The sequence below is a fragment of the Osmia bicornis genome, chromosome 7 (assembly GCF_907164935.1).
Source record: "Osmia bicornis bicornis chromosome 7, iOsmBic2.1, whole genome shotgun sequence".
NCBI lineage: Eukaryota > Metazoa > Arthropoda > Insecta > Hymenoptera > Megachilidae > Osmia > Osmia bicornis.
This window is the reverse complement of record NC_060222.1, coordinates 2,615,352-2,642,756: the sequence shown is the minus strand read 5'-3', so window position 1 is coordinate 2,642,756 and position 27,405 is coordinate 2,615,352. Positions and strand designations below refer to the sequence as shown.

General features: G+C 35.6%; 4 protein-coding genes across 6 annotated transcripts; 2 read left to right on the top strand and 2 right to left on the bottom strand.

Moving 5' to 3' along the window:
• Positions 1 to 2,875: 2,875 nt before the first annotated feature.
• On the top strand, positions 2,876 to 3,674 carry LOC114873564 (the record flags this gene model as incomplete). The annotated part of the gene is made up of 4 exons (XM_029182008.1): positions 2,876 to 2,953; positions 3,041 to 3,228; positions 3,289 to 3,396; positions 3,533 to 3,674. Coding segments are annotated over 4 exons (516 nt in total), but the record flags the coding sequence as incomplete, so codon positions are not given.
• Positions 3,675 to 4,010: 336 nt separating this feature from the next.
• Positions 4,011 to 11,724, bottom strand: LOC114874318 (mitochondrial folate transporter/carrier). Of its 2 annotated transcripts, none has more exons than XM_029183502.2 (6): positions 11,277 to 11,724; positions 8,648 to 8,801; positions 8,323 to 8,575; positions 8,122 to 8,235; positions 7,897 to 8,042; positions 4,011 to 5,561 (listed from the first exon to the last, which is right to left on the bottom strand). In XM_029183502.2, the coding sequence occupies exons 1-6, from the start codon at positions 11,434 to 11,436 to the stop codon at positions 5,390 to 5,392; spliced, it is 999 nt and encodes a 332-aa protein (XP_029039335.1). In that variant the 5' UTR covers positions 11,437 to 11,724; the 3' UTR covers positions 4,011 to 5,389. The 2 variants fall into 2 exon arrangements, with proteins under 2 accessions (XP_029039335.1, XP_029039344.1); XM_029183511.2 differs by lacking the exon at positions 11,277 to 11,724 and adding an exon at positions 10,653 to 10,752.
• A 266-nt stretch (positions 11,725 to 11,990) lies between these two features.
• Positions 11,991 to 27,405, top strand: LOC114874289 (phospholipid-transporting ATPase IF). Of its 2 annotated transcripts, none has more exons than XM_029183480.2 (20): positions 11,991 to 12,681; positions 19,576 to 19,680; positions 19,750 to 20,004; positions 20,209 to 20,361; positions 20,426 to 20,724; positions 20,788 to 21,002; positions 21,220 to 21,506; positions 21,570 to 21,749; positions 22,007 to 22,154; positions 22,364 to 22,506; positions 22,572 to 22,811; positions 22,985 to 23,127; positions 23,223 to 23,382; positions 23,561 to 23,869; positions 23,940 to 24,126; positions 24,202 to 24,347; positions 24,417 to 24,520; positions 24,773 to 24,998; positions 25,091 to 25,187; positions 27,155 to 27,405. In XM_029183480.2, the coding sequence occupies exons 1-19, from the start codon at positions 12,679 to 12,681 to the stop codon at positions 25,151 to 25,153; spliced, it is 3,366 nt and encodes a 1,121-aa protein (XP_029039313.2). In that variant the 5' UTR covers positions 11,991 to 12,678; the 3' UTR covers positions 25,154 to 25,187; positions 27,155 to 27,405. The 2 variants fall into 2 exon arrangements, with proteins under 2 accessions (XP_029039313.2, XP_029039294.2); XM_029183461.2 differs by lacking the exon at positions 11,991 to 12,681 and adding an exon at positions 13,424 to 13,595.
• Positions 13,641 to 18,169, bottom strand: LOC114874310 (2-oxoglutarate dehydrogenase, mitochondrial-like). The gene is made up of 14 exons (XM_046286605.1): positions 18,095 to 18,169; positions 17,744 to 18,025; positions 17,463 to 17,673; positions 17,229 to 17,406; positions 17,039 to 17,154; positions 16,838 to 16,977; positions 16,635 to 16,780; positions 16,175 to 16,364; positions 15,889 to 16,110; positions 15,513 to 15,789; positions 15,369 to 15,454; positions 14,832 to 15,152; positions 14,408 to 14,692; positions 13,641 to 13,952 (listed from the first exon to the last, which is right to left on the bottom strand). The coding sequence occupies exons 2-14, from the start codon at positions 17,903 to 17,905 to the stop codon at positions 13,752 to 13,754; spliced, it is 2,535 nt and encodes an 844-aa protein (XP_046142561.1). The 5' UTR covers positions 17,906 to 18,025; positions 18,095 to 18,169; the 3' UTR covers positions 13,641 to 13,751.

The following is a 27,405-nucleotide window of genomic DNA, read 5'->3' as shown; positions in this document are numbered from 1 at the left end:
ACATTAACCACATCCGTTTTACAGCTGTTCCCTGTCGCCTCCGCCTTCCGTTAGCGAAATCTCCACGGCAAACAAAAGGATCATATCCATTTCCGCAGATCCTAGCTCATGACACCCCCGTAGGGATGTATTCTCTGTTCTCACCAGGCACACACCTTACAAGCACTGCGTAATCCCGTTGTTTGCCAGTCAACCGAAACTCGTCACTTTATTTAATTAGCAACGCCAGAAATGCTTTTACCGTCGGTGAATATGATAAGTCACGTTCATATGATGCTAGCTAATGAACCACTCGGTCATTATCATTTTAAACGCTTTCATAACGTCGTACTGACCGAATCTTGAGGGAAAAGAACAAAATAAAACCCTCGGCTTCGTTTCGTGTTCGTTGTTTTATTAACAATCGAAACAGGGTTTGCTATCTTCCTCGTTGATTATTCATCCCCGTTATAAATTATGCATGAAAAGAAACAGAAAAATAGGAAAATATTTTCTGCGCTTGTCTCCTCCAAGCTGAGCATGAAATTTTTATTCTCTTGCCTGTTTTTTTACGAGGATGATAAATCCAGTGATTGCTTTCCAGTCAAAATCCTAGCATCAATTATTAATTCTTCTCTATTCTTATAGTAGCTGGGCACTGCATCCTTTCGTAAATCTTTAAATTTTTATTAAGAATATTCTTCGTTTATATTTAAAACAGGTGAAGAGAAAATCAATCTTTTATCTTTCTTCTAATCTTATAATAATGAAATTTCTAGCATATCAGTCTTTGGAGGTATTAATTGTTAGCTAATTAATTCATTTTTCTTGAAGTACATTTTCGAATTTTAATCAAAGCTCATTAATGAGAGGATGGTTAATCTTCGAAAATTTTGACCTGACCAAGGAACAAAGCCAAAAAGGTTCTCGTTTAAATTAGATGGGCGGGGCTGGAGTTCCTGGATACCAACCACCGTCCGCCATCTGCAAACCGACGGTCGAACAATCTTGGAAACTGCAGCTCGTGCAGCAGGGGTTGCAATTGTTCCACGTTCCAACCCCAACAGCGGGATTCTGTGGATTCTTCTTTTCCTTTCGAGATCCTCTATTCTTGATCACTAGATCATTTAATCCTTTACACTTTTAACAATTTCTAAAGTATAATTCAATTTTTCCATTTGCTATCGATATTTATTTTATTATTAATACCAATTTTATTATTAATCCATTTTTTTTATATTCGATTTAATCTTTCCATTGCGTGATTTTTTAACTTCACATCTCGAGCGATGAACCCAAATTAAATTGCTCTAATTATTCATTATCGCCGTTCAAACTTCCAATCGTTAAATAGAAGGTGTGATAATTATTGATACCGTAAAAACAGTTTTCGCTCGTGTTAGCAGCCCAATATCGGTGTTTAAATTTCGTTGACACAGAGATAAATGGAAATGATTATTCTTTCGTACACTGCTTTTATACAACTGGCGCATAAAATTGATTTGTTATACAGAGACAGAGAAAAAGAAATTTCAAACGGTAAGTGAGAATAGAGGGAATACAAATTGACAATGAATAAATGAAAATCATTTGGCAAATTAGTACAGAGAAATTCAGTAGCGGTAAATTCGCAGGGTTGCTAATCAATGATGTATCTCACCGGTTATATCTGTGTAAATGGGGTGCGTGCGTTTCCAGCAGCACAAGTTCGCCCCAGATATTCCAACCCCCGCGGCAAACACAGGGGTAGTAGCTTTAGAACGTTATTCCAACGGAGGTTGGCGGATGCGACGGGGCCAAAGTCCTCGAGTATAATTACAAGTTCGCCATTGAATCTGGAATGCGCTAAACAACGCAGAAACAGCCGCATTACGATTCAATGATTAATTCAATCTCGAGCTAATGCATACTGATCCGGCTGCGACTGTACGCGGCTGTATCGTTTTAAGCGACCCACCGATGATAAACGCATCCCCTTGTGATCCTGCTAGGGGAGGATTTAGGAAAATAGATAGCAAGACGTTCCAAGCATAAATTAATCCTTTAACATTCTATGTACAAAGGAATATTTTTCCTTTGAATTAAAACAATATTTCTTTTTCCTTTTTTTTTATTTTTAATTAAAAGAGCTGGAACAAGCGTGTTACCTATTTTTAAATCTATTTCAACCCAAACAATACTGCTTTTAAAGTTTTTCTTTGAAAATATGTTAAAATAATAATAAGATAAATTGAATTTTTACGATGTATCTTTATCGTCTTCCCTCCCATTATAAAAGTTACAACGGCATCCTGAGTTTACACGTGGACGCGAATAGCCCCGGTTACGGCTCATTAACGCAGGTAATTATTAGACCACTGCGAACTTTTACGATCTCTTTTTTAACGCTGACGGGAAGTTTATAAATCGTTGGACCGTTCCGGCTCCGCTTGTTCGCGATGTTGTTTCAAAAAAAAGTAATGGAGCTAACGATCCTGAATACATTCGTCGATTTTATTTGATTAATATTGCGGTCTCGATTGGGTAAATCTGAAAGTGGAAATTAGAAATCTCGATCTTTCTATATGAACAAATCGATTTGTGATTTTACGACCTCGTAAAATCACAAACATTGGCAGACAAACCGTAAAATTTTTAAAGGATTTGAAAGGAGTGAAATGCATAAAATATTGATTCTTTTCTTATACGAAATCGTCGATAGACAAATAAATTGCAAAAAGAGATAGAAGTTAAAAATGAAAAAGAAATTTTGTTGTCTCGTCTATAAAATAAGTGTTTAATCAGTGAAAAATGATTTGCACCTTGATAGTAATGAATGATGTGTCCTGTGGCTTTCAGATATTCAACAATAATGTACATTCTCTTAGTGTGCTGTCTGATGTTGCTGTCGAGGGTTTCTGGGGTGAAAAACATCACACATGGGGTAGCTAGACACCTCAGATCAGTGACATTCCCCGACGGAAGTGGTATGGGGGTAAAGTACCAAAAAACAAAATGATAAAATTAACATTTTCATTATCTAGATCTACCAAATAATATAAAATTAATTTTGCATTTACAGATATTCTTTGCTATCGGACTGCCCCTCAACATCCCCAACAAATCCATGCAGACGTCCTTCTTCTTTGAAGCAAATTATGGCCTACCAGGGCCGATGAATTCCACCGATTACTTGGACGATTTACCTTTAAGAAAACGCAGCCTGGATCGACGAATAGCATATGAAATTATTGTAAACAAATTAGAAAGGTAAGGAAACTGATTAACAGACTATATAAAAGAATGATGAAAATAATAATATTTTACCAGTTTTGGGTTTTCTGGAGAGAATTGTTTGTTAAAAATGATCTGTGAAGTTGCACACCAACCTTTCACTGATAGTGGAGTGATGGGTGACATATTGCGAATTTTGTTCACGTGAGTATCTACGCTAATAATGAAAGTGTGTCAGAATCAAGAAAATAAATTAAAGTCTTGATGCTGCGAAATGAACTTACTTGGAAAAACAAAATTGGGGATAAAAAGGGTTATTATTGCATTTATTTTGTCGTAGACCATCCTCTTCGCAAGATGAACACCTTCCAAGCAGCATCGTCGAGGCTGAGTACGCGGAAGACTGCAATAACCAGTACAAAAAATGTCCTCAAAGTCCATTAGCTCTGATAAGCCACCGCGATCTCAGTATCATTAGTTAAGCATGCCATAATATTAATGCGATCTTCATTAACCTCTTGAAAAAACTATATTTACAAGAGCAAGAATGTTATAATTTTTATTCCATCAAAAATACGTGCCATTATTTCTTCTCTCGAGGAGCTTCGTTATTATTATTAATTGCTAAAAGAAAAATGATACATAATTTATAAACTTTAATGTAAATAATTAAAATTTTTTTTTTTTAACTCGTTAAAATTTATTAACCCTATCTGTCTTGAATATGATCCAGTTTCAGGAATGAATGATTATGAGGTGTTGATCCAGGATAGGATAAAGATTTCCCTGGAAAGTATGAAAATAAATAAACGCATTACTTTTCACGTTAATCATTTTTTTTTATAAGCGAGAGGCTTAATTAATTCTTATCCCACAAAGAAATGAAATGAAGATACTTACGTACTACGTAACAAGCATCTAATTACCCATCATATTTTTCAGAAGATTGAAACTTCTCATACAGTCACTGCAAATGATTTTTGAATAAACATCGAAACTGTACGCATTAAGATATCGTCGCAATTACATGAAATAAATAAAGAGTATTAAGTCACGTATCCTATTAAGCATTGATGATGGATACAATATTAAAATGATTCTGCATGACAATTAACAGCAAAAGTTTACTGATGCTTTCGCCTCGGTATAAATAAATCATAAATCCAGAGTTTAATAATAAATACGCATGATTCAGGAACTAAAGTGTTCCGGATTTATGAATATTTTAACAAGTGTTTACAAGTATCATTCACGTCATACAATCGTTAATTAGAATAATAAAAAGTTGGCATGAAAATTCATTTCAAAGGAATTAAAACTGAAACTGCATCCAATTTTGTTTCGCACCGATGGATACAATTTTTTTTTTTCAATTATCCTATGTATTGTTGTTCGAACCAATTGAAAATAAATACAATTTAAGATAATCGAATTGGTACGAATTAAGTGAAACTTAACAACCGTACAATGTTTCCAACGCTTGTTACAATTCCACTTTGTAAAATTCGCAATTTTGTGTACGTAGTGTGCGTTTCAATCATTTCCGATCGAACAATTCACAGGGAAATAGTGTAAAATCGATAACGTTCGAAAAAACTCGAGATAAATGAAATTCTGATCAATGGTAACAATTCGGTTGCTGTATTTACAATTGCTTTCAATAATAACGATGCAATATGGGGTCTGATCGTACACGATAACCATATGGATACAAGTACGATGTTTGTGAAAGAAAATTTCGTCTATATCTTGCAGATGCAACTCGTTAAATGATTGGAATTAATTAAATGCATGTTGTTCCGTTCTTCTGCAATTTAACCAAAATTTTCGTCGAGCATAAACATGACAATTATTCAAACTTTGCCAATTGATTAAAAACACCATGAAAACTGCGAGTTCTTTATGGTAAAAAAAAAATCAACAAGTCTTTTACCATTTTTCAAACTGGAGTTTCTTTTTCGAGATACGATTCGACTTCCGGGGTGCTCCGCTTAAATTGAAATAGCGAAACTTTAAATAAATAAATTATTTCGAGTCAAAATGCAATACAGTTAATTTTCAAATTTTTATTAAAACTCTAATTTAATTGGAACACTCGACTTCCGGGGTGCTCCATTTAAATTAAAGCGGCAAAACTGAATAATTGAACCATTCTGTTTCGATCAATTGGCAGTGTTGACTTGAATCAAATAATTATTTAATTCTCGATCTCCTTCACTATAAGAGGCAGCGATGTTCTGTCTTCATCCCTCCAGCGACGAAGGAACCGAGAAACGTTTTCGTACACCATAAACGTGATCACCGTCGCCGGGACCACTCTGGCCAGGTTCGCGCTCAAACCTTTGTAAAATCCACGCCACCCCTCAAACCTGCAATTAACCACCAGCAATACCATTTTATTTTCTTTCGTTTTTATACCGCGATTGATATAAAAATACTTGAAAATTACTAATTAATTGGTCACGATGTTAATTCTCATTCGCACCAAAATATTGAACCGGCGTACGATTCTTGTCGTTTCCTTTTATTTATTAAAATTATTCGTTGAAACAAAAACAAAAAAATAATAATAATCGTACGTCATGAAATATTAAAATGGAAAGAAATTATCATTAGTAAAGATACAAAATAATTTGGATGATTTTAACATTGTTAATTGAACGATAAATGAAATAAATAAAATAAATGAATAAAGGACTTTCTGAAAATCCAGACGTTCCAATTCCACACAGTTTGTTTCTCATTCAAATTCCTTTCTTTTTTTTTTTTTTTAACACGTCCAAAAATCGTACTGCTGGTGGTTTAACAAAATGACCCGCCCAATCGTAATTACATCCACGCAAAATACGCCCACGCAAACACAATATCTTTCACTTCCATACCGTGGTGCGTTATAATCCTCTGTGGCCCCGCTACAGCACTTCAACTTATCCATAAAAATATTGAAAAAGGAAGGAAGAAAGGACTGCCACGTTAGCTGCGCTTCAACATGACCGCTCGATTCGAAGAAAAATACTTGAACAACTAATTGGAGAAATCCGATCCAGATTATAAATATTCTTCTTCGAGCGGTTTCTACAATCATTAGGCACAACCATACAAAATTTTCCAGTTACCATTACAGATTCCAAGAAGGAAATGTCGAAATACAAAAGCAAGGAATTTCTGTTAATAAGCAAAGGATTTTCTATTATATAACAGCTAATAATTTCATGGTAAAATAATTAAGTGTTATTGCCAGTTTATATTAAATTGGTTATAAGTATCCAGTTAAAAATCGTATTTGTTGAAAATCGCAATGACATTGAGAATTTAATTGCTACACTTTAGCTGCTTCGAGTACCAGACTCTAGAAAACTTTTTACCATTTCTCTTTTTTTCCAGTATGAGGTACTTAGATTCCATTGCAATAGAAGAAATGTAATGGTGAAATAAATAACGATAAAATTGTAAATAATTATTACACCCCTATGCACATTTTATCACTAACATTTTCAATTGAGATTACAATCAACACTGCGATTAGTAGATCACAGGGAAGATCCATAATTGCACTATACTGTATTTTCCTTTTAATGTGAAGTACAAATTTCAAGTTAGAATTGCTCTTAATCAAAATATAGATAATATTAATTTATAATAACTAAGATTATTAAATATGATTTCACCTTAAAAATTAATACATGTATTTGAGTGCCAGCCCGAATAAACACATTGTTTGTACGAAGAGCAGTTTAATTTTCTTTAATAAAAGAACAAATAAAAGTATTCTGCGTACAACTGTCAAATAAATAAAATTCTTTGTTTAAATTATTACCATTTTAAAATAAGTATTATAATTAATATCGGTTATTGTCATTTTAAAATTCATATTAATTACCGAAGTATTAAGGGATTCATTTCTTCCGAATAGAAAACTAGTGCATTTTGTTCTCAAGAATAACCGTAAATAAAATATCGAAGTATTTATCATTCAAACCCTTGCATCAAGTACTGTTACTAAGAACAACAAAACTATTTTCAATAATATCATTTGCTTGAATGAGTAGCTTTTTCCTAAGAGATATATTGTCTAAATTTGAGTAGCTGTGTCATTAACAACCACAAAATAACATTTTCTCCCCCATAAATTACACTACTATAATACACTTATATTGTTAAAGAGATATTCAATGTCAACTAACAACATTATTTTCCCAATTGACTTTTACTAATTTGAAGTAAATAGGGACACGGCAGAAGCGTACGCCAAAATGCTACTAAAACACGTATTGCTTTTACTGTCTGTACGAAATTACAACGTCAAAAAAAGTAACAGATTTTTTTCCCTAGTAATACTGTTTTAAATGTACCTTCATCTAATAAAAAAAAAAGACAAAAATTACAAACTTGTACAGACTGTGTTAAATAAGATTAAATAGAAACCTGATTGCTCCTGAAAAATTATAACAAACTATGTAAGGGCTGGGAAAATTGAATATCAAAATATAATTGTGTCTCAGTAAATTATACATTTAAAATGAGACTAATACGTTCTTTTATCTTCTAAGTTTTTAAAAATTTTAGATTAATATAATCTAAGATAGCCGATTTTTATGCGCGTCAGAAAATGTTTCATAAATCATGAAAATTAGACAAATATTTGGTGTGACGTGCGCAAGGTATGGTGATAAGCCTTTATAAAAACCCCTTGTTCCTTCTGACCTCCATATCTTTTGAACACAGTCAATGGTGCCTTTGTAATCATGGTGATGATCTTGAAGACGTGCTCTGACAACTTGATATGGATAAGTTAGACCTGCTGCTATCGATTTTGAAATAGCCGCGAAGATGATATAATACTGCTGAGCCTGTAAAGAAACAAATAACTTCTACATGCTGTATAACAACAATATATAAACAATCTGATAAAATATCCACTGAACTTACCAGCTTTGTGTCAATTGCAACATTCAAATACCTATTGTAACGGTTTTTCAATTCTTCATACACCATAAACTGAATGGCACCATGTGAAACACCTAACATTCCAGGAACAAAGCCCTGTAATATTTCAAAACAAAAATAAATGTAGTTAGAAACAAGATCAAGTAAAATCAACGTTTCTATTCTTCCAACAAACTAACTTACCTTGTAGAAGCCCCTGATTCCATCTGTTAAATAAATCTTCCTAATTGCATCTATTGTGCCTTTGTACCTTTTCGATTCCGGAAGATTCACATCCTCATTGTATTGCAAACACAAACGTGTCTTTACTACCCAAAGTGGATTTGTTATAATTAAAGTAAGAATTCCAGCTTCTGCTGCAGCACACATGTGCATCAAAGGTCCTAAAGCTTTCTCGACGTCTCCCCCTTGGATCTTTGATTTAATGGTATTGTAGCTAAAAAGAAATAAATTCTATTAGTAGTTTGATCATTGATCTGCAACAAGTAGAATAATTTCTAATGCTTACAAAAGGAAGTAGCAGCCCCATGCACTTCCAGATCCTATAACATTTGGTACTATACCTTTGTAAAGTCCTCCCACTCCTTCAGTCTTCAAAATTTGTTTGGATGCGCCTAGCAAGCTTTTGTACTCTTTAGACCTATCTGAATGGCCATCGCTCACTAGAAAAAAAAGGAAACAAAAAAGTAGAAAGGTAAATAATTTGCATATAAATTCTGAGTAAGGAAATTCATTGTGTCCAAGACTTTTATCCGTTGTTTCTTCTTCAATGATAACGAGTAGGAGCCGGGCGATAAATGAATCTAATGATTTTTTCTTTCATCACGTGTCATGGTTTATCTGAAATCTCGTTTGCCTCGTGACTAACGCGCGAGTATTTCATTTTTTAAATGATGCAAATAATATTATTGGTATGCGAAGATACTTTTGTTGCGGCTTATCGTTTCGTTGCAAGATTTTATTAATAAAATGAAAATGATTTTACATTTGTAAAAATTAATATTTGTAAAATCAAAGGATAGGAAGGGATAAATTTCTTTGATTTTAATGAAACACAATATTGTCGTTACGAAAAGAAAATATAACAATAGATTTCTAAAATAAAATCTTTTTAATAGCAGAAAGACGTCAGAAGCAATAAATTTCTTAACTTTCTCGGGCAGCATAATTTTAATCACGAGAAAACGCGCTAAACTTCGCTCTCACGTGCTTCTGACGCAATCCGCTGAATTTCTTGCTGTTTGGTGTGTAGCCAATGAATTTTACGACGAAAATACATTGGTATACGAGCATCCTTCGTTACATTTTCAACGGCCTTTCGATGATAACGAAATCGAAAGCTAACAAAGATGAAGAAACTCAAACTTGTGTATCAAAGCTTTTTGATAGGGAATTGAATAACTATTCCACACCGGATAAATCAATTTCTTCTTATTTGATGATACGCTCCATATATCAATTTAGACATTCAATGGCATTATTGTTAACTGGACCATACTTTCTCTGCATTATCTGTGCCAAAGTCAAATAAATCAACTGGTAACATGTTACTGCAAATACAATTTAAAATAAGTTGAAAAATTTTTACTCTCCACTCGGGGAAATTAAAATAAATAACAAAAATTTGAATTATAAAATAAGAAGAAATATTTGAAACAGATAATGCGAAATAGAGAATAAGAAATCCAACAGTAAATTTCGCGAAAGACACAAACAGGGAACAGGCTTTTTATCCCACTAAAACCACAGCAATTTCTACTTTCCATTCCTCACGGTAATCGAAAGTGGACTATTACTTTCCATTTCATTTTGTGTCCCAATCACGAGACTAATGATTTTTTGCACACGTATCAAGGTCATCCCCGGATGTTTGCGTCCACAGATATTTTGGAAGCGCTTTTAATTATGTTAATTAAAAATTCAGGCGGTAGCGACGATAATAGCATATCTAGGAAAATAAATTTTTTTATTGAATAATTTCATTCGAAAACTTCCATTATCAATTCTAGGAACGTTGAGACATAACAGGAACCAATTAAAAAATTTTCCAATTTAGAGTTAATTATGTCTGAAGCATATTTCTTTTTCTAAACTGAGAGATAAGATTACTATTCTTTTTGCTTTAATAGCATTTTTCTTTTTGCTTGAATTTAAAAAAACATTTCTAGACAAAATAAACTCAAAGATCAACAGAAGTTGTAATAATTAATATTGCTTCATCGTATTTAATTTAATTCTATCTTGTAATTAACATTGTAGATGATAACAGATAAACTGGTTGATGCAATCTTTGAAGAAATGTACATGTAATAAATTTAAATTTAAATGTACGATTAAAGCTGTAATAATATTATGTACATCAATTGTCATCCGAAAGAACAGCTAATAAAGCCAAGATTGGAAAATATCACTTCCTTACACGTGTATTACGTTTGTATTTTTAAAAGACCATGACACGAGCGCGCTAAACCAATCGATAATCGCGTACTCTGAGAGCAGTCGAAAATACATACTTCTCGATTCTTCTCGATATTAACGCCACGTGCTTTTGCTCGGCTGACCTTGTTATCGAATATCGGGTAGGATCAACGACCCGAAATGTTACCGAATTGCGCTCACATTTTACGTATAATTGTCGTTTACGAACTTTTACAAAATCTCTATTATTTCTAATTCTAATATTCAAGGTATACCAATAGCGGAACCATTTATAGTTCAGGTATATTCAAACAATGACTAATGAAAATGCCACATGACTATTTCCTCATCGCTTTTACGTGACGAAACGTTCGAATTAATATTCTAGAAATTGTCATTGCAAATGGCGTATATATGTCCTCAATGGTTTATTTTTTCTTATTGATTAGATACGCCATTTGTCGCAATGTTTTGCCGACTGGTCGGTTCAACTTTACAGTTACCGTGAACGTTCTAGTTTGATGTGTCGGTCGACCATCATTAACCGAATGATCCAGGGTCAAAGAAATGAGTCATGGAATAGACCCAGAGATTTCTCAGTATCTTTGCATAATGTGCAATTCTCGTAAACCACGTGTATCGTCGAGTAAATCGAACACATACCCGCCATTTGCATGCATCAAACGTAATGTTGTCAGCCATGACATGAATTAATTTACCTGCGAATCTGGTCTTGAGTAAATCCAGCGGATGCAGCGTCAACGTTGACACTACACCGCCAGATATGCCGGCAAGGAAATGCTCATATTTGAGGTAGCTCAGCACGGGTAAAACGTGAACGATCCCCGGAGAAGCAGCACTAGACTGCACCGTCGACATGTTCGCCGTATCAAGATTGTTGTTCGTTATCGAATTGTTAATGGAAGATCCGCTTGAACCTTTTTTGGTACTAGCAATATTTGTTTCCACTCTTCGGCATATCACCTGATCAGGGTCAGACAGTGTGGCGGGATTAATGGTAGCGTGAGACACGATTGTATTTTCCTGTGCGATTTATCCTATCAGTTTTCTCCTCTCCCTCACGCTTGCTGCTTTAAACGATTATGCAACGAGACAAAACGTAATACACACCATACACCACCACACTATGCACTCAACTGACCGCGGTAGATGCTCCGCACATCGCTCATGTACTTCGAATATACCGCCCTCTATCGGAATATGCGCGCGCATCTACGCGGCAAATACAATTTGAATTTCTATAGCGCGCTATTCTCTGAGAGCTGTTTGAAAATATATCCCAAATTTAATTGTTTTAAACTCTTTCAATTACTTCAAAGAAAAGTAGTATGAAGTAAAATGAATTCTTCGATGAAAATAATGTGATCTAACTGTGGTATAAGTTTTTATCAAATAAGATATGTAAATAATAAAGTTAATGCACAAATATGAATCAACAAGAACTTACGTTGTTCTCGAAGAATTTAATTATTAAGTGAAATTTGCAGTTATATAAGTATATTTTTTGCCCTATGTTACACGTATATTAACTAATTTTGTAAGGGAGCTGACTGATAAAACTAGTTCGATACGACCAGAAATTGCTTATCTTTCGGATTTCTGATAGGGTTGAATATGTATTGGTGACCGTTGATGAACGGATAACAAATTTTTTATCCGTTGTCACGATAAAATATCGCAGTTAGCATTCTCGCTTGATCCTACATCAGTCTGTGAATCGATCGATTCACGTCGGTTTGCGGTTTGCTAAGTATAATTCATCATTTTATAAATTGTGAATAATTTCTTTATTAACATGCATCGAGTGCATTTCAATCGGACCAAAATTTTCTTCTTAATTAAACACCATTAATAAATCAATAAAATTTACATGGTTATAAGCTCTCTTATTAGGTTCCCTTAAATAAATAAATTAAGGTAAAAGTAAAAAGAGCGAATAGTGACTAATTTTTATATGGTGGATGAATTCAACAGTAGTAAGTGGGGAATAATGAATCACGTGTCTCTCATTCAGCAAATGAAATAATAAAGAAAACAAACTAGAAGAGGAAAAGAAATTTCTTCAGCAAGGAGACAGCAGTTTTCAAATCATTAATTGAAATGGTAAGAAAACATTATTTAAACAAAGTTCAGAAGGTGAAGTGAAAAATAGAAAGTGGAATGTCAAAGTTCCATAGTAACCTATTTTCCGAGGGATTCTAAAGAAGAAAGATTCATAATTCGGTGCAAGTCGGATTTAAAATAGATTTTTTATCAAGCTCATATTCGTAAATTTTTATCAATATTTTATTAGATATAATCCTATCTGAAAACACTATCTGAAACTTGTTGCTAGATTACGTTACAATTGTGCGAATTTTCTGATCAACAAGACTATTCAATATTAAAAATATAACCAGTTGTTTCCCTCAAAACCAGAATATCCGTATTTCTGTTAAAAGCCATAGGATTGCATAAGTTTATTGCACATCTGCTTAATGTATTCAAGACGTTCAAGGAATCCATTTTAATGTTCACTGGCAATGGAATATTAATGACACCTTGATAAAATAAAAAAAAAAAGACAGTAAGCTAGTGTACACTTTTACATAAGACCGTTGATATGAAAAACAGTTCAATGCTAATAATAAACGAATAAATGTATTGTTTTTTTTTGGTATAAATATATAGAATTTGTAGACAGACTTTCGTAAAAAATGTCGTAAAACAATTATTACAATAAAATTGTAAAAAATTTCGTTCTTCTTCGATAAATGTATCAAACAAGAGCAAACACAAATCGCGATAAAGAATCGCTCCATGCATATATGCATAGATGAAGCTATTAGCACAATCTGTCTAGAGACTTCTCAAGTTCAGTTATATTTTACACGTCACGTCAGGTGTGTCTACTAGCTGCAATAGCTTGACAATTGAAAAACAAGCAATAAAGAAATTGAAGAAATTCGATGTGGAATTGGTTCGACAGAAATTGCACCCACCCAAACGAAACTTACGCTAAATACCTATGCCTTTTGGTGAGTAAAGCGTTCAATACTCGGTAGAAATGAAAGTCCATTGGATTCATCACTGATTATTTGCTCATTTATTAGCACAACTTATCTCGATACCTCGCCCATTTCCGGGTTTACGGGATACGTGTACGAGGTTCGAAGTTGAATAGCTTTTTCAAGTCAATCCAGTTTCAAAGCGACCGCAATCATGTCGTCGTACTCCTTTTTGTAAATAACTTTACTGCCAGTCGCAGGAGCTGCTGATGGTGGCCGACCACCGTAAGCAATATCCTCCAGACGGATCCCTAGGGCTAAGGCTATCCTGTCCCTTACGTAGGAATAGGGGCCTTGGTTCTTGTGTTCTTCTTGCAACCACATTATCTAAACAATAGGGCATTTTATATTGTAATTTTCGAATAGGGGGAGTGCTAGGTGACCCTAAGCTCTAGGACCCAGAAATATGCCTAGGTTTCCATTAGGCCCTCTCTAAACTCTCCCTAGGCTCTCCCCCTAAGGTTTTCGTTAGGACCCATTTAGGGCTCTCCCAAAATTCATAAAAGGTAATGGGTCATTTACACCCAAAAATTTACCCTTAATATTTTAACTATCTCGCTGCAATCACTCCAACTAGATAACTCAAAGATCGATGGGTTCCTATAAAAACCTAAGTGTCCCTCGTTGGTAAACATGTTAACCAACCCAAGTCTATTTAGCACTTATAATTTTCTCGGAAATGGTTCCAAAAATTGGAACACTACTTAGAATCAATGAAATTTACCGATAAGGTCTACGCGAGATTATCTAGAAATTTTTTAATGAACGATAAGTTGATTTACCTTAGCGTTCGGGTATTTCGCCATTTCCTGGGCAAGCAGGTGGTACGGAAATGGGCAAAGTTGTTCGATACGAATGATCGCTATTTTGTCCTCCAACTGTTTCCCCTGACGTTCCGCCAGTAAATCATAGAATACCTTTCCACTGCAGAGTAACACCTTTTCTATGTTTCCCGGTTTGACGGAGGGGTCAGGGAGGAGGGGTGCGAAGGAAGTTCCGGTTTCCATTTCTTGAAAAGATGACAGAGCCATAGGATGTCGTAGTAAAGATTTAGGTGTCATGATAATCTGGGTTAATACATCAGAAGTATTAGATTCCTGTCTGATATAATTTCTATCTTCTAAAATTAACTGTTCGATATGCATCGATCTAGTAATCAATAACAAATGATACCCAATGACGAGCAGAAATTAAAATATATCTAACCAATGGTTTTCTAAAAGGCATAAGAATTTGACGACGAAGCGCATGGAAAAGATTGGCAGGGGTAGTCAAATTGCAAACGATCCAATTTATTTCGAACAATTGCCTAGTCATGATCTGCTCCACAGTTTCATCGGGAGGTGCTCCTGGTTCCTTTCCAGGCAGATAGACAACATCATCATCGCAGAGTTTAAGGAAACGTTCAACCCTTCCGGACGAATGTTCAGGTCCTTGACCTTCCATTCCATGAGGTAACAGAAGGACCAGTCCTACTTGTCTCCCCCATTTCGATTGTCCAGCGCATAAAAGTGTATCCGGGACAACCTACACGTATCATATCTTTTGCTCTTCTCTTAACACTCATGCTCGATTAAAGCATGTTTTTAAAATAATTCTATGTATCATTCATGATAAAACTGACAAACAAAGAAATCATGCTGATCTTAGATCTGTATATCATGATAGATGACAATCAATAATGTTTTGTTTTAATTAAAAATATGTAATAAACAATTCTTCAAACAGACATTGCACAATTACCTGGCAAGTATTTACAAAGTCACCAAACTGACCTTCCCAAATTACCAAAGAATTATGATTGTACGCTGAATATCCTAATTCGAATCCTACAAATAATAACAATATTTTCATTCATATTCTGATTACCATTGACACGATACTTACCACAAACACCGTACTCTGATAACGATGAGTTGGTCACGGTATAGAGTGCTTGTCCAGGAAATACATCGTGCAAAATATTTTTGTACGTTTTGTCTCTGCTCTGATCATGAATAACGTGTATACGATGCGAGAACGTGCCTCGTTCGACATCCTCCCCGGATAATCTCACATGATGACCATCTTTTAATAAACTGAGAAACGCTAGGCACTCTCCCATCCCCCAGTCCGCCTTACGGGACTCCATTAACTGTGCCCTTTTGTCCATTACCCTCATCACCTGCAAGAAATTAAAAAAAGAAAATCAATTCAACACGTTTGGGCCGAGATAACAGGTGCAGCTCTGTTCTGTCATGGATAGATGAAAAATGATTAATACTTGATTATGAGCCTCGATATCTGTAGGAGGAGTAGATATAGCCTTGCAGATCGTTAGAATGGTTTCCCTATCAATACCAGTCGGTGGTATTTTATTTTGAGGACTCTGATTGGCAAAGAAATCGTTCCATGGTATATCGTGCCAGTCGCTCAATTGCATGGAATCTACCGTTTTTGCCTTTTTGAACTCCGTTTCGCAATAGTGCAGATATTTGTCTGTCTCCTGGAAAAAATTATGATGTAAGAACGCGTGCCAATCTCAAATAGATTGTAGACTCTTTCTGCACTTCTTTGATATATGCTTCGGTGATCACTCCTTCCTTTAATAATTTATCAGTGTAAATAGTCAGCACGTTCGGATGTTGTTTGATCTGTTTGTACATCAACGGTTGAGTCAACATTGGTTCATCCAATTCATTGTGACCAAATCTTCTGTATCCAACGACATCCAACACGACATCATTGTGAAACTGCGCCCTGTGATTTATTTTCAATGATCGCGTTAATTCGTTCAGCGAACTGAAAATAATCTTATCGTCCAATTAAAATTTGATACAAAAGCGAAAAGCAAATTGTTATCGATAGTCGTTTTACCGTTTAAAATAAAGTCATAAATTGAAACGAAAGGAATAATTTTGGATAATATCTTGCTAATTATTAAATTGACTGATAAAAATGAGATCACCGGAAATTAGATCGAATATTTACAATCAAATAATCTCAGATTAAAAGAAAGTTTCTTTATACCTGTAATCGCAGGCTACTTTGCTACAATAAGTCACCAAATCAGGATCATCACCGTGTATGTGAAATATGGGCGCATTTACAACACGAGCCACGTCTGTGCAATGTGCACTCGATCGAGAGTACCGTGGATCGGTGGTAAATCCGATCTAAAATTCATCGAGACGATTAGCTCGTTGGACAGAGGGAAATTGAAAAATAATTACTTGATTATTAATGACAAGGTGGATGACACCACCGGTGGTGTACTGTGGTAGATTAGTTAAATGCATCGTTTCATAAACGACACCCTGACCTGCGAAGGCAGCGTCGCCGTGCACCAAAATGGCTATCGATTTCGTACCGTCTGAAGAGAAGAAATATTCAATTTTAAATTGCATAATTCTATATTATTTATATACACGTACGTGTGGCGTCCTTTTTTTCAACTTGTTCTGCACGAACACGACCAACTATCACAGGATCAATGGCCTCCAAATGAGAAGGATTAGCCATCATAGCGACATGAATCTTCTTTTTAGTCCTATGTAAACAATACCTCGACTCGTCGAAATTCTTCGTTAATTATTACAGTAATTTTGGGAGTAATCAGTTCACCTGTCTAACACTCGTTCCGAATGCGTTCCCAAATGGTACTTCACATCCCCCGAGCCGAAACCTTCCAAAGAGACCGGATTGAACTGAGTCACTAATTGATGCAACGGTTTGTGGCAAACATTGATCAAAGTATTCAATCGTCCGCGATGAGCCATTCCAATCACAGCAGTCTCCACCCCTGCAAAATTATTCAGAATCAGAATAATCGTTTGACATCGAAGCGAGATGTTCTACCGTGTTCAGCTGACGTTTCCAAGCATTCTATCATCGACGTTATGAAAGCTTCGCAGCCCTCCAGACCAAACCTCTTCTCAGTGGGATATTTTCTAGCCAAGAAGCTTTCGAATGTAACTGCTCTCATAATATTCATCCAAACACCCTTTCTCCGCTCGACAGGCATATCCCAAGCGCCTGGTATCTCGATTCTATCTCTCAGCCAATCTAACTGAAAACAATGGCACGAAAAAATTTCACAATAATTTGAAATTATCTGCGAAAACTTTTAATAAGCGTACCATAAAAAGATCGTGGATGTAGGTGTACTCGAGACCCAAATGACCGCAGTAGACCTGGTTCAACCTGGTCAATATCTCTCTCAAAGAAAGGCTTCGTTTAGGTCCACCGATGACAGTGAACGGAGCGAGAGGAAACTCTTTGTTCATATCAGCTTCCGTCATGCCCTTCAGATGCTGTCGAACCACAATCGCAGGGGGTAAATTCGCGGTTCCTTGAAGCTTATACGAGTCTGGATTTTGAAGCTTCAACGGATCAGTGTCAGCTATCAGGTGGCCCCTTGCCTTAAGTAAAAATCAAACAAATCAGTTCTTCACACATGTTCAAACAGGTAAATCTATCTTTTGTACTACCTGATAAGCTCGAATTACTGCGTTGATATCAAGAGTTCCACTTATAAAACTTTCACCCTGTATCTCACTGTCTGATTTCTGTCTCGTGCTTTGAGAAGGGAATCCTGGTGCTGAAGATTATATCGATGGATTGAAGTATAACTTATGATATTTCTCAGATAAATTTACCTGGGGGTGTTACACTCGTTAGATTCGCCGGTACCAATGAAGGGGGTGATTCGATTCTCGCAGGTGTCGCCTTAGGTGCCGTCTTTTTTGGTGGTATGTCTTCTTCGTGAATTAGTCTGAAGAAGGAGTCCCACGAGGGACTCACACTTTTTGGATCTTTTAACCATGATTGGTACATATGATCCAAGTACTGACTGTTGGTCGTGTTCAGCACGGTGTCGAAATTACTTTTTTTACCATTCCCTTGGCCCTTGTGCTTGAAACGAGCAACGTGTTTTTGTGAATCGAACACCCTGTTAAATACTCTGACACGACCATTGAATCCATGGCAGAGACTGAAAACGACCGAGCGATAGAATCGTGGATTCGTGTACATGTCCCCATTTGTTTCTACCCGCGATCAATGGGTCGCCGAATAGGGGATGTTTTAATTTTCATCGAATTTTTTAGAATTTGTTAGTCGAATTTATCGAGCCACATCTCACCCCGGAGTCATTTGACACTTGACTGTTTGAAAGATTGCGTGTTGCAACCATCTTCGGACCGTAACCAGCTGATCTGAAAGGGCGAAGTTGTGCAACGCTTCACCCTTCGATGAATTTCTGATTTTAGCCAGAAAAATGTCTGCATTCGAACTTGTAGAATCTTGAACGGTTAAATGCATTAAGGTATTTTTTTAAATTGATATTAATTTAACATTTCCATGAAAAATAAAGTATTTTCCAGGTGGAACAAAAAAGAAACAATTTAATCGATAAATACAGATGCAACTTCTGTGACCTGTACAATTTTGGAATATCGTCCAATTTCTTATTTTCTTTTTTATAGAAATGTTTGAGACAGACGACAGTAATTCGATAATAAAAGATAAGGTACCTTAAGGTACGGTTGGGTACAGAAGAAGATATGATGCAACACGTTACTCAACCCATAGATGATTTAGTTAACCTCCCCTATCTTGAATTACAATTGGACGTGCAATCTTTAGGTATAAGAGTGTTGCAGTTCATTCGAAGGAAATGGTTCAAATCACAGAGGCTGCTCAGAGTTCCGGTTCTCTTAAGAACGGAACACACACTTTCCCACGCGATACTTTTTATCCAAGCAAGTTTACAAAATTCTTAATGAATTCTTAATTAAAACGTTAGAAACTTATTAACGTTCCACGTGACTGGTTATCAATCTTACCACTTCGACTGCCATATCATTTACACAATTTTAATCGGAAAAATGACATAACAGGTTTAGTGGAAACAAAATTGCTAATTGGAAAAATTAAGGAAGAAAATAATTTTCATTTCTTCTGTTTGCAGGGTAATGTGACATCAGTATACGAAGATCATAGGGTTATAGCAATTAGCCCGAGCAACGACCCATCGAAAACAGTTTTCCCCAGTAATCGTATCGTCTCCAAAAAGGTAATTTCGACAAATCTATTAATTAGCAAATATTATTCTAGAACCATTTAACAGTGAATTCGTTTGCAGTACACATTATGGAATTTCATACCAAAAAATCTGTTCGAGCAATTTAGAAGGATTGCCAATTTCTATTTCCTCGTAACAGCAATCATATCAATGATGATATCATCACCGATTTCACCTTTAACTAGCATATTACCTTTAAGCTTCGTCATACTAGTAACAGCTTGCAAACAGGGATACGAGGATTACCATCGTCACAAATTGGATCAACGAATAAATCGCAAATTCGTCACTGTGATTCGTAATAAATGCACACAGGTAGGTAAATCAGAGTTACGTGTAAAATAAATTAAAATTTCATAATATTCTTTATCGAAGTCCACTCGAGGTTTAAACTTGAAGTCATTGGATCTTATTTTTGTATATCAAAGTGATAAGCTATCAGTTACGTTAGAATATACGGCCTTACGTTATTTCCGGTTACATTCTGGTTTTCATATTTACATTTTCTTTGGCTCGCAGAACGTTCATTGCGAAGAAATAGTAGTGGGTGACCTGGTGAAGGTGTGTCGTGACGATGATGTTCCTTGCGATCTTCTGCTTCTGTTTAGTACAGAAGATTCTGACCGGTGTTATGTCACCACGTCAAATCTTGATGGCGAAACTAATTTGAAGGTAATTAAGTTGCATATCAAGTTTAAAGAATCAAGTTTAATTAGTAAAATTATTGCCTATTTAGACGCTGCTCGTACCAAAAATTGTATCCAAAATGGGGATCTCGGAAATAGCATCCATGGAGGCGACTGTCACTTGCCAGCATCCTTCCTCCGATCTCTATCGCTTCCATGGTAAACTAGAAGTGAATAGTTCCGACGATGAAGTGACCACTACTTATCTAACGATCGAAAATTTGTTACTTCGTGGATCAAGACTGAAAGACACGGATCATATCATCGGCTGTGCGGTTTACACCGGACAGGACACGAAATTGTCTCTGAATTCAAAGATCAGAAGCAACAAATTCTCCACAGCTGAAAAGTAAGAACCTCTTTCAACAAATTTAACGAATAAACAATAATCAACTGCGAATCTCGTTTACAGATCTATTAATAAGCATATTATAATATTCATGGTGTTATTATTGGTTGAAATAATACTGTCTTGCATCATGAAGCATGTAATCGAAGAAACTGCGAATTGGACGTCGTACATCGGGAAAGATGGCACCATCACTTTCTACTCCCTGGTCACTGATTTTTTAACATTCACGGTGCTTTACAATTACATCGTGCCTATATCGTTATACGTCACCATAGGTAAGAATCATCTTTATAATTGTCATTAGAAATTTCTAAAGCTATAGTAATTAGGAAATGTAACATTAAAAAAAAAAAACAAAAATAAATAAAACAATATTTGTCATCTCTTCCTGATTCAACATCGTCGTTCACCTTCGACCAGAATTATCCGAGTATCTTTTATTTCTTTCTTTTTTTTTTCAAATTCAAATTCAATCAATTGTTCTCGTTACAGAATTACAAAAATTCTTCAGTTCGTTTTTCTTCAGCTGGGACATCGACATGTACGACGAAAACAGCGATCAGTCAGCGTTGACCAACACGTCAGACTTGAACGAGGAGCTCGGGCAAATCGAGTACCTGTTCGCGGACAAAACTGGTACCCTAACCGAGAATCTGATGGTGTTCAAACGTTGCTCGGTCAATGGGAATATATACATGGAGAAAGATTGCGACGGTTGTCTCTATCTGTTGTCTCCCGATGGGGATGAGACGAAAGCAACGAAGCTAACAACGTGGGAGGTAAACCGCATTTATCTCTTTTCTTCAACGAAAAAATTTATAATACGTCTCTTCCGATTGCAGCAACACATTTGGCACTTTATGATAAGCATCTCCTTGTGTCATTCCGTTCAAATTACACCGCCGAGTCAAAGGAAGACCATAATCGCGAGGCGGACAGAGTACAGGAAAAGTTATAGATTGAAGAGAATTTTGCAATTGAACAGTTCCCTGTTGATGCATCCGGATTTACCAGAGTATCAGGTAAAAATGTTCTTACTTGAAAACGAACAGAATCTCGAATTCTCTTACGAAAATAAAGTCTAACATTAGCCGCAGTATTGACGGATGGTTATTTTTAACTTCGATAAATAATCGTCAACAACAGCTGCGATAAATTTTCACGTCGAGTGGCGTTAACGAGAGTCGTAAACGATCCAACTAAATGATAATATCAATACATTTCTAATTCGCGCATCGCTGCGAATGTAGCTGTTAAAAATTTGTCAAATATGCGTTAGGCAGCATCTGCAGACGAGAAGGCTTTGGTGGAGGCTAGCGCCAGGTGTGGGGTTGTTTTCCAAAAAAGCACCAGCGACAAGATAGAACTGAGGATCAATAGAAATATATTGACCTTTGAGAAGCTCGAAGTCTTAGAATTCACTTCCGGTTGGTATTCGAACAAAGCTTTTTTCTTGATCCTATAAAACCCTTGATGAAAGGTATATCTGATAATTCAGAAAAGCTATCGTTCGTGGCTTTAGAAACGCTTGTAATCTGCTTCCAAATCATTGGATGATCTAATCAGTCCACCTCCTCTTATCTGCTCGCATTTTCGATACGCAAATCATGATTAATAAAAATTTCTTGATCGACAGAACGCAAGAGGATGTCGGTAATAGTCAAAGACGCGGCACTTGATTACTGGTTGTATTGCAAAGGGGCGGATTCGGCTATCCTTCCACTGATAGTCTCTGGAGACGTTAATCAGGCTATCGCTCATGTCGCTGACTTCGCCAGGGTTCGTTAATTATCTTATTGCAAATGAAAAGTTTCAACTCGATTTAACGAGGATTCGTCTTTCAGAGAGGTCTTCGAACGTTGATAATTGGGTACAAAAAAATGAATCAAGTGGAGTACGAGAATTTGGTACAGAACGTAGAACAAGCCAGACAGATAATTGGCATTGAAAGAGCAGCGTACATGGAGAGAGCTTATAGCTTGATGGAAGGTGGTCTCACTTTGTTAGGAGTAACCGGTGTCGAGGATCGTCTTCAAGAAGGTGTGCAGGAAACTCTCGAATGCTTACAAGTTGCTGGTATTAAAGTTAGTAACTTGAATAATTAATAACAATCCCTTGTGAGATTTGTTAAATGAACGTCCACTTAATCTGTATAAGTGTCTTAGAATCTGAATAGATTTTTTTAAATAAACGACCTAGTTTGCTTAGATAGTCTGTGAAGGCTTAATTGCAATTGGTATTTGGAACTTCTAATTAGATATGGGTGCTGACCGGGGACAAAGCGGAAACTGCGGAAAATATAGCGTTTCTCTGCGGACAATTCAAAGACGGTACCGAGATATTGAGGATGCTCGATGTAACCGAAAATCGGACTTGTGTCCGTCGTCTTACGGATTTCGAGTAGGTATAATTTATTACTCCTTGTAAGATTAGGGCGAGGACCTAACTGACAGCTATTTTGAAACATTCTGTGATACTCTTTTATATGATTCCAGTCGAAGAATAAAATTAGAACCGTACAGACAATATGGAATGCTAGTCGATGGCTGTAGCATAGCAATTGCATTGAAAAATTATCCTGAACAATTCAGGGCTGTTGGAATGGCCTGCAATTCGGTAGTCTGTTGCAGATTGACTCCTTTGCAGAAAAGCGAAGTAAGATAATAAAATTTTTGATATCGTTAACACGTTCCATGCTTTGAATATTTAATTTTTATTTTAATAGCGGCACAGAACGTGTTAAAACAATAACTTTATGCAATTACGATTTATCGTCGTACGTGTTAATGGAATACGAAATGATACGTAATTCTGTTCGACCATTTTTATGCAGATTGTAATGTTGATAAAAACAGCAAGGAGCAAGCCGCACACTGCCGCGATCGGCGACGGAGGAAATGACGTATCGATGATACAGGAAGCTCACGTTGGAATCGGGATAATGGGCAAAGAGGGCCGTCAAGCGACCATGTGCTCCGATTTTGCCATAGCTAAATTTAGATTTTTAAAAAAAGCCCTGCTGGTTCATGGCCACTGGTATTATTTACGAATCAGCATCTTGACACAATATTTTTTTTACAAAAACTTTATATTCATAATGCCGCAATTGTTCTACGGTCTGCAGAGTGGTTTCTCTGCTCAGGTATTCATTTTATTAACACTTGTGATCGGGACAATGATAATACCGATATGACACGTAACAATTATTCCAGGCAGTTTACGATGGTATGTTTTTAATGATGTTCAACGTATTATTCACATCCCTACCAATATTAGCGTACGGATTGTTAGAACAAGATTACAGTGCCGACAAACTCCTACGTTTCCCGTATTTATATAAATTAAATCGGCGCAATTATTTATTGTCGGGAACACAGTTCCTCATATGGACACTTTTAGGTGAATACCATTTTCCTATTAGTTCATCACTCTTAATTAAAAACACGTTCTTGATTGAAATTTTGTTTCTTCCAGGTTGTTGGCATACATGTATCATATATTTTATGTCGTATATTTATACATACATCAATCCCATTATTTTGTATAATAATACACCGATGGATCAGTGGTCATATAGTACATGTGTTTTTCATTTAGTCACATTAATAGCCAATTTAGAGGTACGTCGATGTCTCATGTATATCAAGATATATTATACAAGATGTATTATAATCTTCTTTCATTTTTAGGTATTATTACGTAGTTCATATTGGACATTTCCGTTCGTAACAATAGTGGTACTATCACAGCTGTCGTTCTTTGGACTAGCGCTTACTTATTCCCTCATACACGTGTACGTAACACTCGTATTTTATAATAAATCAATTCTACAATTTTTAGTATTTTCCAAAATTCGAGCAGTAAAATCAGATAGTTCGCTAATCTGTTATTGAGATATGCTGCAATCGATATGAATTTGCTTAGTAAAACTTATCAATTTATCGTGAACACGTCTTTTTATCGTACATAATCTCCTATGTCCTCTTGGATAAACAGCATTGGACGGCACTGCATATCTTATCGGTATCTTTTTTTTTTATTTTAGAAGGTACGATGGGAATATGCTGAGGGTATTTGAAATGTTAGTATCATCCATATCTTTCTGGTTACTAACCCTCATAGTCGTCGTCGCCTGCGTGATACCCGACTATTTGATTCGTGTGTACAACTGTTATAGACCAACGTTTATAACAAGAAGAAACGAGGAACAACCGCAGTACATCATCATCAATAGCAACGATAATACAGAGAGCGTGCCTTTAGAGACCAGAGTAAGAATTATACACCTGTTATATGTGCAGATAAGCTATGACTGTTACGTATTAGCACGATATTCAACCAGTGTACGTATGGTTCTTCACAGAATCAAGGACTCTTCCACTTTGTTCCTTGGAAAAACACCTTTGTACCGCAGAAGGTCAACTGAATTAAGTATCATTTTACCATGTGTCATAAAGGCCGTAAGTCGTTTATTAATTTATCGTCCATACGATGATCAACGCTTGTAAATATATTTATTATATTAATTTCTATGAAGCTGTATACGAAAACAAAAGCGTTTCGCTCGATTTTATACTTCTGTAATGAATGATTATTTATGATTGAAACGCGCCGTTTTATACGACTCGAAATAATTCAAGAATCGTCAGTAACATTTCTGAACATTTTACTCGAAATGAAGCTTCTCATTCATTCGTACTTGTAAATATTAAAGAAAGTGATGAATTATAAGTTAGCCGAAAACTATAGCATAGAAACAAAAAGAGAAGTACGCGTCTTTGTACTTTGCGACTGAAGTATACGCATTTGTGTTTTTTTTTTTTTACTTTTTAAGTGATCGAATTTTGTAATAAAAGATAGAGAAAATCTAAAAATGAATTTTGCAATGTAACTACATGCGAACGACCTTTGGTTCAAGAAACTCATTCGATGAGCGTGTTTGGAACCGATAGTAAGATCATATGCGCATTTGCATTGGTCAAATTTACACGCCTTATCAATTGCAGCGCGATATAAAAAGCTGCAATGTATCATAAATTTTTCGTAAATAACACGCCCTCCATTGCTGTATCAGCAGCCCGTTATCAAAGCCAAGTATACAGGATGTTCCGTGCAATTGGGTCAGGCTGTAATTCTGAAATGGTATAAAATAACAAAAAATATTATGAAACAAAATTAAAGAGCACCTAATGGAGTATTACGAAATGTATGTGTCGGCTCCGGAAGTGGAAACGTGATTTTTTAGGTCAACTTGATTTTTTAAAGTAGAATTATAAATTTTTATAAACATCATTTGGTAGGTCTTGTTATTCCCTACAAAAATGTATGAAGGTATTTGGGTCGAAAGTTAATTAATTTAAAAGATATCTTAGGGAGAAACTTAAGCTCTCCGAATTTGAAAACATTTTTTTTTGAATTTTGTACTTCCCTTGGTGTCATTTGCTGCGTATTGTTATTCTCTACAAAAAATTGTTAAGGTACTTGGGTGGAAAATTGCTTAGTTCAAAAGATATCTTAGGGAGAGACAAGGAGAGGCTAATGGTCTCTCCCTAAGATAACTTTTGAACTAAACAATTTTCCACCCAAGTACCTTAATACATTTTTATAGAGAATAAAAATACGCTTCAATTGGCGTCAAGAGAAGTAAAAAATTCTAATAAATTTTCGTTAACGACTGAAAGTTTTTCTGATTACATCAGCAAGGCCTTTGAAATGCTTTCCACTTCCGAAATCGTTAGATGCCCCATTTATGTCTGGAGTTTGTCTGGGGTGGAACAACCAACTCCCATGGCTTTATTAAAACTGTTGCTTAATTTCAACGTGATTTTCAATTATAATTCCGCATTTTAATCAATTCCACCCTGGCCTCTGGCTAGTTACGCCAATGTTCTACGATAGGAAGATATACCCCCTATAAAATATATTCGATAATGTATTCGCTCCGCGGAAAAAAAAAAGATTTAATATCTCTGAAAGTCTTCCAGTGAAAGCAAACAACTGGAACATAATTGACGGTCATGGATGTATATGAGGGATTCGCAGGTATAAGCATCAGTTGTTTGCCAGAGTGTCTGCGATTCGGTAGAGGCACGACTTGCAACGTTTAACAAAAATAGATTTATTTACACTGAGTAAATAGTTCTCTTTTATACTCGTTTTTCTACTTTCATCATTTAATTAGTGAATATTAAACGTCGCGGCACAGTGATACATTCCATGACCCATATAAATCAATATAACATAGCAACAGTATAAATTAATAAATTGAATTATTCATTGAATTTAATTGTTTTTTTTATGTTGTGCTAACGATAAGTGTTGAATTAAATATCCGTACAGTTAATCATTTTAACGTCAAAATATTCTAAAGATAGAACAAGTGTACGTACACACATACATACGGTAAAAATATATTTTATTTTTATAGGTATTGTGAAAAGCTACCCTTAAAATCGAGCTCAGACTGGCGCTCGATCTTACAGTCGTTAAATCAACGACTGTGAATATTGATTAAAAAGAGTCTGCCTGTGACATCTGTAAGAACGGAGGTTAAAACATTGTATTTTTGAGAGATTTAATTCGGATTTTGTACGAATGTAAATAAATTAGTATCTTGTATCGTGATTATATGTCTTACAGCGATACTTAGGTGGAGTAGCAGTATGATAAACTAAGTAA

Excerpts from the sequence above, each read along its gene's own strand:
- LOC114874310 (XM_046286605.1), bottom strand. The coding sequence starts at position 17,905 with ATGACGGAAGCTGATATGAACAAAGAGTTTCCTCTCGCTCCGTTCACT. Across the intron at positions 14,693-14,831 it reads TGCCTTTTAGAAAACCATTG|ATTATCATGACACCTAAATC; the intron begins GTTAGATATATT and ends GTATTAACCCAG. Across the intron at positions 13,953-14,407 it reads CGAAATACCCGAACGCTAAG|ATAATGTGGTTGCAAGAAGA; the intron begins GTAAATCAACTT and ends CCTATTGTTTAG.
- LOC114874318 (XM_029183502.2), bottom strand. The coding sequence starts at position 11,436 with ATGTCGACGGTGCAGTCTAGTGCTGCTTCTCCGGGGATCGTTCACGTT. Across the intron at positions 8,802-11,276 it reads ACTCAAGACCAGATTCGCAG|TGAGCGATGGCCATTCAGAT; the intron begins GTAAATTAATTC and ends TTTTTTTTCTAG. Across the intron at positions 8,236-8,322 it reads GAATCAGGGGCTTCTACAAG|GGCTTTGTTCCTGGAATGTT; the intron begins GTAAGTTAGTTT and ends GAAATATTACAG.
- LOC114874289 (XM_029183461.2), top strand. The coding sequence starts at position 13,527 with ATGTGGAATTGGTTCGACAGAAATTGCACCCACCCAAACGAAACTTAC. Across the intron at positions 21,507-21,569 it reads CGAAGCTAACAACGTGGGAG|CAACACATTTGGCACTTTAT; the intron begins GTAAACCGCATT and ends TTCCGATTGCAG. Across the intron at positions 23,383-23,560 it reads CTCCTTTGCAGAAAAGCGAA|ATTGTAATGTTGATAAAAAC; the intron begins GTAAGATAATAA and ends ATTTTTATGCAG.